Genomic DNA, 9861 nt, shown 5'->3' with positions numbered 1-9861 from the left:
TTACGCTATTATAAAGGCAAGCAGTGTAACGTTACATCCTGAATCCCGGGACGTTGAACACTACTTCCGGTTCAGTGCGCTGACCTTGATTGACTGATCGTCATGGCGGCTGTTTTCAGGTTGAGTTCTGTCTGCCACAGAGGAGTAAAACGTAAGTGTTGTTTAGTTTGATGTGTTTATTGGCTTCATGGGTACCAGCTGACGACCGATGGCTTATGTACTTGTTTAAAAGAGGAAGTTATTTAAAACACCGTGCCTCGTTACGAGTCAATCTATGTCTCATTTGGTGTGCATGTTATGAAGGTGCTAGGACCAGCAGGCTGTTTCAGGGATGTTTCTCTCTTATATGAACAACCTCACTATAGGGACTAGCGTTAGTTCGTATTGAGATGAGCTGGCTAGATGATTCCTAAAGGGAGACATAACATAATGCTTATTGCTGTATAAGGAATAAAGCTCATTGTAGTATAATGAGCTAATAACATAATGCTCATGTTGCTCAGTGATTGAGGTGTGTGATGGTGGCGTCCTCTGAGCTTTGAGGAAAGGCATTACCCTGTTGAGCGCCTCCTATGCTCTGTCCTCAGCCCTCTTCTACCGCAGCACCCTGCTGGGCAGGCCCCTGGCCCTCCCACTCAAGGACCAAGAGAGCCCTTACCTTCTGTCGGCAAGGATTCATGCATCGCAGAACCTTGATGGTGAGTACAGTCCTATCAGAATCCAAGTTTGAAAAACCTGTGGATCTCTACGGTCTATGCAGCTTTGCTGCGATGAACTGCAAACAAGACTAATTAGGTAGGTCGGTACTAAATTGGGCAACATGTGTTCCCTTTTATTGAAATCTCATTCTTCTTGGGGTCGCATTCCTAAATGAATACCTACCAGTAGGGAAACATCTTCTGGGTTAATTAAGTGATGCAAAATTCTTGCTTTTCCGTGAATATAAAGCTTTTAGACTTCAGTTTGGTTAACTTATTTGAGCCGTTTATGTTGTTTTTTAACAAACAATACAATCTTTAGGATTGCATAGAAACATGCAGGGAATGATTAGTATTTACCTCCCTCCTCTCACAGACAAAAATTCAAGGTAACATTATCGCTGAAGATTATTGATGGCTAGGTTTTGAACTTTGGCTGGCCCAGTAGGTTGGGCTTGAAAGGAAGCACGCCGCTGAGTAGTTTACATTTCAGAGTACACGCATCTGTCAGACTGCATTTTAAAGGTGACATATTATACCACTAGGTGTGTGTGTGTGTGATTAGCCGTTACAAGCCGTTTTGAAATCGAACTCTTCTGACATCACAAGTGGGCGTGTCCACCTAGGTGTGTGCTGGATAGATCAGTCCACCAGCCTACCCAGCGGACTTCAGCAAACGTTGCTCATCTATCCGTCATACATCTAGGTAGACACGCACACTCACACGGCCAATCACACTCATACCTGGGGTCTCATTTATAAAATTGTGCGTGGGATCGTTACTAAAAGTGTACGTACGCCCAAAGCCAAGTTTTGCGTGCGGCAAAAAATATTCAGACTTATAAAAACCTGCGTACGCACACCTCTAAGCAATCTCTGCTTTATAAATCACAGAGTGCCTACACAGGGCTCCAGAGTGCGCCTAATTTGGGCGCACATGCGCCTAGAATTCGGGGTAGTGCGACCAAATATTTCATTTGGGCGCACCGGTGCGACTGAAAATTTATCTGGTATAATTATTAGTATTTTTTTTTTTTTACAGAGCAGTCTATTCATAATATTGCAATGACCACGGGAGAGGCAGTGAATGAAGTATTGATTAGACAGCGATTTATTAGATACCTAATAAGCCGTTGGAACACGCAAGACCGGTAACAATAGCAACGCCGGTAAACAAACCCGCAAAGCCCAATCCAGGGGCCTGTACTGCGAAGCTCGAATAAAGGGTTAGCGAGGTATGTTGAGCTGAAAGCCTGGGTTAGCTGTACCATGAAAGTCGATCTCTTTAAGCGTCGCTGTATCACCATTGGTGACTTACGCTCGCAACCAAACCTGGTCGGGAGCAGCTTTTCAGCGAGTCTACCCGGAGATCGGCTACTTATATCGGCGTGCGCAGCTTCCTAGCCCCTCCTCCGATAATGGCGTCACCATTTGTGGGTGTTCCCATGGACCTCGGTGCACTTATCGTACACGCGTCTCTCCGGAGACAGAGGGTTTTTCGGGACAGAACCGATCCCTTGGCATTGTCTGACGATATTCTTTATGAGGGGTACAGATTCGTCATTTATTTAAGGCATTTATTTAATGGTCAAAATATTATTAATCAATGCCGTAAATATCGACGGTGCAACCGGTGCAGCTGCCCGGTTGCCCCCCCCCCCCCCCCCCCCCCCCCCCCCCCGTCAACAACTCAGCGCAAGGCAGGCACGGTCCAACTCCCCCCCCCCCCCAACAACTCAAAACCTGGGTGCACCATAAATACGTGCTGGTGCACCCAAATTAAAAATTTAGGCGCACCAGTGCACCCAAGGAAAAAGTTAGTCTGGAGCCCTGCTACATGTGTGCTCAGCTTCACGTTCCGCCCTGTACACGCCCCTTTTTAACCAAAAATGGTCAATGCAAACAACCTCATGAACGCGATTTGCATCTAAAACAGACTCGGATTGAAATATTATGTCTTGTCGGAAAGAATGCCAGAAGGACTGAGAAAAGCAAAAAAGTGAGGTTGAAGTGGAGACACTTGTGGGTGAGGTGGAGGCCCCAAAAGTAGTTTTGTTAGGCCATCACGGGATTGGGATCACTAACAACAAAAAGCAGAGTGAATAGCAACATGTTGCTGCAGCAGTAAACTCTGTCAGTGGCACGGAGCGCACAGTCCCAGAATTAAAAAAGAAGTGGTCTGACATAAAGGTTTTTATGTACCAATAAATCGTTATGGTCCCTGAAGACCCTCTCCCTCCGAATCCTGCCATTTGCATGGTCCTCCAGCAGTGCCATGGTGCAGCATTATGCACGGGACTCACTGCTGTATTTATAGGGTTACAGTAATAAGACTGACCGAGAACACCTTGGATAATCAGTTTGTAATCACCCGCGTAAAATGTTCTTGAATATAACCCCTTCTTAATGCCTGATTTGTCATGAAAAGCATCAAGAGGAACGGACAATAATATAACGATTGTGATGAGGAGTATGTAGGCTTGGATTTCGACATTTGGGATTTAATTGACATTTGATTATGCGTTTACAGTGTCACATAAAAATATTATATTATTGACACATGTTAGACAGATGCTTTATTCCATGCAGTCGCGCCGTCAGTGGACAGTATGGATTGACGGGATTAAATATAGAGAATTTTCATTTTGAATTTTCATTTAGATTCTAAGGAGATGTTTCTGGAGTTATAACTGAGAAATAACGCAGGTGACTTAAATTATTCTGCTTACATCGATTTAACGCATGATACGGGTTGAAATTCAATTTATGAAGGGCGATGATAAAACATAATCGTTCTTCTCTACATTTCTTCTGTCTGACTTCAGTTCACCACCACACTATCTGTGTCGCCAATTCTCCTTTTCCTCCAAACCATGCGTACGCATGGGTCAGAGTTTGCTTAGGGCTGCGCACATTCTCCCGTCAAGTTCGATTTTATAGATCACAACCTTGGCGTGGAAAGTCATGTACGCCACTCTCAGCCCTGTTTTGTGCGTACGCAACGGTTGCAAATGAGACCCCTGGTGTATACAGGAAATGAACATTGCCTGCACCAGAACCGAACTGTCTGTGAGGGTTCTTTCTCTTTCTAGCCCTGGGCCTCTATTAGGGCTGGGCGGTTAATCGAATTTCGATTTCAGCTTGATACATATATGTTCATTATTTCAGATTTGAACATCTTCTTTTTGACCATTTTGTGTACATTTTTAAGGTGAAATTCTCAAAGTTCTCAGTTACAAAGTATATTTGGGATAGAAATGTTGAGTAAATACATCATGTTTTCAAACTCAAAAATAATCGTTTGATTAATCGTGATTTCAATATTGACCAAAATAATCGTTATTATAATTTTTTTCCATAATCGAGCAGCCCTAGCCTCTACTCGCCATTTCAGTTGGTCAACATCTCAGCAGACAGCACTACCTGTGGAGAAGATGGCTACAGCACATTCTAATAGGCCTTTCATAAGCTACTAACCATTTGTAAGGGGACCTAGTTGAGCTTATGAGGGATGTACAACTAAGAGCGATGGATCTAAAACAAGCTGGTGAAATGACTCCATCAGTGGAGAAGATGCCTTTTCACTGTTCTTCTACGGTGAAGGTAGACCAATTCCTCTATACGCTAAAATGCATCATTCATATTTATTTCAAGTCAAATGCTCTATGTTGTCTTCATCAATGGGGGTTTGTCATGATCAGATGCCCATGCCGTTGGTGATCAGAGTGAGTGGAGCTTTTTCTCAGAGACCGGAAACCATCAAGCGGCTCAAAAAACACATGTTGACATAAAGACTATAGTCTTTGTGTCAACCCAAAGTCTTTGTCAAACCAAACCACTATCCGTGAATCCCTGTCTGCATCTGTGGTCTCTATTTAGCTCCTATAAGGCATTTTATTCTATGGTAACCCACCCATCCGCTCCTCTCCCCCTGTTGTACAGCTGCTTCGGGCTCCACCGCAGCCTCTCTTCACTGGACCGGCGAGCGGGTGGTGAGCCTCTGGCTGCTGGCCCTGCTGCCCGCCGGCTACTTCCTCCCTGGAGCCGTGGTGGACTACTCCCTGGCTGCTGCCCTCACCCTGCACGGACACTGGTGTGTGTGTGTGTGCGTGTGCGTGTGCGTGTGTGTGTGTGGACTGGGGTGAGGCTGTCAGGGTTTGGTACAGCAGAGAACCTGGGCAGCAGAGTTCTGCCTCAAACCTCTGACAGCCCAGAATAGGAGTCATTACATTAGTCCGGACTGGAGGTGGACCGGGTCTCAGAGTCAGTGAGGGAGACTGGAGGTGGACCGGGTCTCGGAGTCAGTGAGGGAGTCTCTGACTGGAGGTAGACCGGGTCTCAGAGTCAGTGAGGGAGACTGGAAGTGGACCGGGTCTCGGAGTCGGTGAAGGAGTCTCTGAATGTTTATGATGTTATGACATGCTCATTTGGTGATCACTAATGGACGATGTGGGCTCAATTGTTAGGGTTGAAGATGTTGTTAAATAGTAGAAATCCCAGAGTTGAACGAGTGTAACCTTTAAGTCACACGTACGTCTTTGTTGTTCCGTTATGTGTGTGGGGCTGTCCAGGGAGGTCCCAGGGTTATCCGCTGTCTTGTTTCACTGAGACTGGACCTTATTGCACGGCTTGATGTGGAGGTATTTGTGGCATTCAGGGTTGTGGAAAGTGGAAGCAAGAAATTACACATTTTCTTGCTAATCTTCTAAATTCTCCAATGTGAGAGTGTGGCTTTAGCTTAGCGTCACAGCGCAACACTCAGTCATCAATCCCAGCAAAGTGCAAGAGGCATCACAGGCATCAGCCACCAAATCCAAGTCACATGTGGGGATAATTCCTCATTAGGTGGTGGTATTCCAGAGGACCCTTTAGGTATTACGGAGTTCCTGGCTAGTGCTGTCCTTCGAGAGTCTGTCTGACTTTAACGAGAGGCAATCAGTAAGATTGAGCCCCGCCCAGTTAGTCTCAGAACATATAATCAATAACGTTGTTCTGGCCACACTTGCCGCTTTCACACCAAAAAGAACCGAGAGCCAGTTCCGGGCTGGTGCTAGGGCCAGTTCCAAACTGGTTCCAGCCTTACCCCAGTTAAGAACCGGTTGGTTTCACACCGGCCAGAGCCAGCCATGGAGCCGGCGTGAGCAACGTCATGACGTCACTGCAAACGTCTCGGCTAGTGAGCTTGGACAGAAGCATACGGCCGACATCTTTCTTTATTCTGGGTGGAAATAGTAACATAGTTACGCCATGAAATGCGTTTATGGAAACATTTTTAGCGAGAAATGTGCATTTTACTTTCATAATGTTCGCTCGGTGAATGTGACGGATGTTTGGTTTGATAGTTATGACGAAAAGGGAACGCTCCGTTCACTTGCATGGACATGGACTCATCTAGCTGCGTTGGCGCGTTGACGCGTTGAACCACCACACGATAGGCGCGCAGAAGAACCCTCGCGCCAGTTTCAAACACAACAATTTCGTCTTCGATTCAATCCGGGTATGGTTCGTTCTTTGAATATTCCGATTTAAAACAAAATCAGAAAAAACAAAAAAGAACCATACACGGATTCACGTCCATTGTTTACTTCGGTGTTTTAAAAAATGCCGGTCTTCGTTGGTCTTCCTGTTTATGAAGGTACGGATAACTCCGCCCCCTGCCCCCGGCGTAAAAGCGGTTCTAGTTCTAGCCCAGCTCTAAAGTGGGGCCAGAGTTGAACCGGTTTTTAGGGGCCGGAGCCGGTTCTTTGGCGGTGTGAAACCAAAGCCCTGGCCCTAGCTCCGAACTGGCCCGGAACCGGCCCCGATTTTGCGGCGGTGTGAAAGGGGCAACTGTGACTCAACTAGCTCAGCTGGAGTGAGTGGGAGGGGTCTCTAGTGTGGGACCCTCCCATACTATATAGGATCAGTAGTATGAGGGGCCTCTAGTGTGGGACCCTCCCATACTATATAGGATCAGTAGTATGAGGGGCCTCTAGTGTGGGACCCTCCCATACTATTGAGGATCAGTAGTATGAGGGGTCTCTAGTGTGGGACCCTCCCATACTATATAGGATCAGTAGTATGAGGGGCCTCTAGTGTGGGACCCTCCCATACTATTGAGGATCAGTAGTATGAGGGGTCTCTAGTGTGGGACCCTCCCATACTATTGAGGATCAGTAGTATGAGGGGCCTCTAGTGTGGGACCCTCCCATACTATATAGGATCAGTAGTATGAGGGGCCTCTAGTGTGGGACCCTCCCATACTATTGAGGATCAGTAGTATGAGGGGCCTCTAGTGTGGTACCCTCCCATACTATTGAGGATCAGTAGTATGAGGGGCCTCTAGTGTGGGACCCTCCCATACTATATAGGATCAGTACTATGAGGGGCCTCTAGTGTGGGACCCTCCCATACTATTGAGGATCAGTAGTATGAGGGGCCTCTAGTGTGGGACCCTCCCATACTATTGAGGATCAGTAGTATGAGGGGTCTGTAGTAGGGGTGGGAATCTTTTACTATCTCACGATTCGATTCCGATTTTTGGGGCTACGATTCGATTTAACATAGATTTTCGATTCAAAACGATCCGGGCATTCGGTAAAAAACAATGAGTCCAAATCTTTGCCTTCAACGAGGACGGGCCGGTGAAATCTCTCTTTCCTCCATTTTGTAGTCTCCTCCTTTTTTTTGGTGCTTACCGCGCATGCGTTTGTTCCAGAACCGGCTGCGTGGTGACGTCAAGACGTCCCGTGTACAAAACGGAGGCAGACAGCCTGAGGATTTGTTTTATTTTTTTTTAATCTATTTTGGGCCATTTTATATCTGAAACTCTGAATCGTAGTAAATGAGAATCGCGATTCTTAGATGAATCGATTTTTTGGCACACCCCTAGTCTCTAGTGTGGGACCCTCCCATACTATATAGGATCAGTAGTATGGGGGGCCTCTAGTGTGGGACCCCCCCATACTACTGACTCTCAGTAGTATGGGGGGTCCCACACTAGAGACCCCTCATAATATCGAGGGTGCTGCAGAGCTGGCCAGCCATTACATTTATAATGTGTAGGATGGATCACATGGAATGGGATTTTATTGATAACTTTATTGAACCCACTATAGATCAGCTACAGTTATGGGAAAGTAATTTTAAGGCACAAGCTTCAAATGTTACGACTGTGCCTTTCAGCTCCCTTGAATGCGTTGTCGTTGCTGGTTGAACTACTTTATCCAACACGATACCTGCTGTGACCTGGTGTGGGTGGAGGGAGACTCGACTTTTGAGTCGCCATGTTTGTTCGCCTGGGTCTGATTGCTGCATGCATTGGAGGTGTAATATTTTAAATTTTTATATTTGAAGGAATAACAATGGAACTGATTAGTCACCTGTTTTTGCCTTGATCAAATTTAATGGTTGGCGAGAAGTAGGTCAACTTAAGAACTCCCGGCTACATAGTTTCCTTATCTCGTTGTAAAGTGAGTTTTCTGTTGGTCCAGGGGCATTGGCCAGGTGCTGACAGACTACGTCCACGGGGACACCAAGATCAAGATGGCCAACGCGGGGCTCTTCCTCCTGTCCACTGTCACCTTCGCTGGCCTCTGCTACTTCAACTACAACGACGTGGGCATCTGCAAGGCCGTGGCCCTGCTCTGGAGCAAGTGATCCCAAAGCAGGACTGAGGACTGTTGGTGGGTGGCCCAGGACAGGGCCTGGTTCTGAGGAGCTCCCTGGATGTGGTGGGGCTGATTGGAAAACATTCAAGGAAGGGTTTCTATTTAAATAGTTTATAAATATATCATTTCTGACCATCACCCTACAGCGATTCAGCAGTGTGTGTGTAATTAATGGTCTCTGCATTCAGGTGATTTCTTGTCTTCGTTGCTTTGCTCCTGCATAGGTAGGCACTGAATTGAAAGTTGTTAAGAAATGACGTTTCCTCCACAATGCATTAGACAACCTTCTTGATGCGGCACTTTTGGGATTAAAGAGACAGCGTGGTAAAAGTGAGCATTAAGCATGAGATGAACCTCTCATCCGCACAAAGGTGACCTAAAGACTGGGTGACCATACGCCACTCAAGTGCTTCATAGTCTGCTCTGCTTGACATTGTTTCTCTGTCCTGACGTATGCTAATGCTGCTCTGACAGTAATTCTAGAAACTTTTCTGCCATGATGTGGACTTCACACTCCCTTATAATTAATGTCGCAAATAAAATAAATAATATTGTACTTTTCTTTGACTGTTGAAGATTCATAGCCCTTAATGTGTGTACAACATTTTTGGAACAAATGTAATTGCTCATAACTCTGTAAATGCTATGATGTTGGAACAGTTTAAGTCATGCAAGCTGAGCTTGTAAGATTTGGCTAATTAGGCTGCATGGAGGTAAACTGTCATGTTTACTTGGGTCTGTCCTTTCAGACCTACGCACCATTGAGACTTGCCCTGTACCACCTTGTTCACGTCTCACCTGATTAAAGTTCCATCTAGAAGTTGTTCACCTTTATTGAAACATGGAATTGAATTGTTTATTTGATCCACAATCAGGTCTCTCATACACAGATGAGTGCTGTTCTTCCTGAGGTCAAAAGTTCCAAATTGCATATCCTATTTTACATAAAATCATGCATGCACACAGCATACAAGAACAAAAACATTCAACTAAAGGAGGAAATAAATCATTACTTGATTTAAGTTGGTTAAGATTATTCTGAGAAAGAGAAAAACATAATTTATCACCAAATTCAATTAGAATTGAAAGGTCATTTTACTTGTTTCATTTACCAAAAACGCGGAAGAGAATTCCAAGCTACCATTGCTCTGTAGTGTAGTGTTCTCTGTCCGGCCCCTGTTTTATAGACAAGGAGTAGAAATCTCCTCTCAGATGACTGGCGTGTAGAGTAATTGTGCATATAACAAAACATCGAAGCTATTAAACAGGCTTACAGGACTCTTTGCTGTTATTATATTTCTTAAAAAGCTGACTAGAGAGTAGTGTAACCTAAGTTGAACTGGTAGTTCAACTTATTCAGCATCTCACATACTCTAGTTCTGTATGAGCAGTTGAGCACTATACGAGCAGCTTTGTTTTGAGCTACCTGTAGCTTATTACGATTGTTTTCTGGGGTCTCATTTATAAAACTGTGCGTGGGATCGTTACCAAAAATGTGCGTACGCCCAGAAGCC

General features: G+C 45.3%; 1 protein-coding gene across 1 annotated transcript; it reads left to right on the top strand.

The window, feature by feature from the left end:
• Nucleotides 1-22: 22 nt before the first annotated feature.
• On the top strand, nt 23-9167 carry sdhdb (succinate dehydrogenase complex, subunit D, integral membrane protein b). The gene is made up of 4 exons (XM_030381458.1): nt 23-151; nt 588-698; nt 4641-4791; nt 8171-9167. The coding sequence occupies exons 1-4, from the start codon at nt 103-105 to the stop codon at nt 8334-8336; spliced, it is 477 nt and encodes a 158-aa protein (XP_030237318.1). The 5' UTR covers nt 23-102; the 3' UTR covers nt 8337-9167.
• Nucleotides 9168-9861: the final 694 nt, after the last annotated feature.

The sequence above is a fragment of the Gadus morhua genome, chromosome 16 (genome assembly GCF_902167405.1).
Source record: "Gadus morhua chromosome 16, gadMor3.0, whole genome shotgun sequence".
NCBI lineage: Eukaryota > Metazoa > Chordata > Actinopteri > Gadiformes > Gadidae > Gadus > Gadus morhua.
The sequence above is the reverse complement of the archived record's forward strand: the minus strand, read 5'-3'. Positions and strand labels throughout refer to the sequence as shown.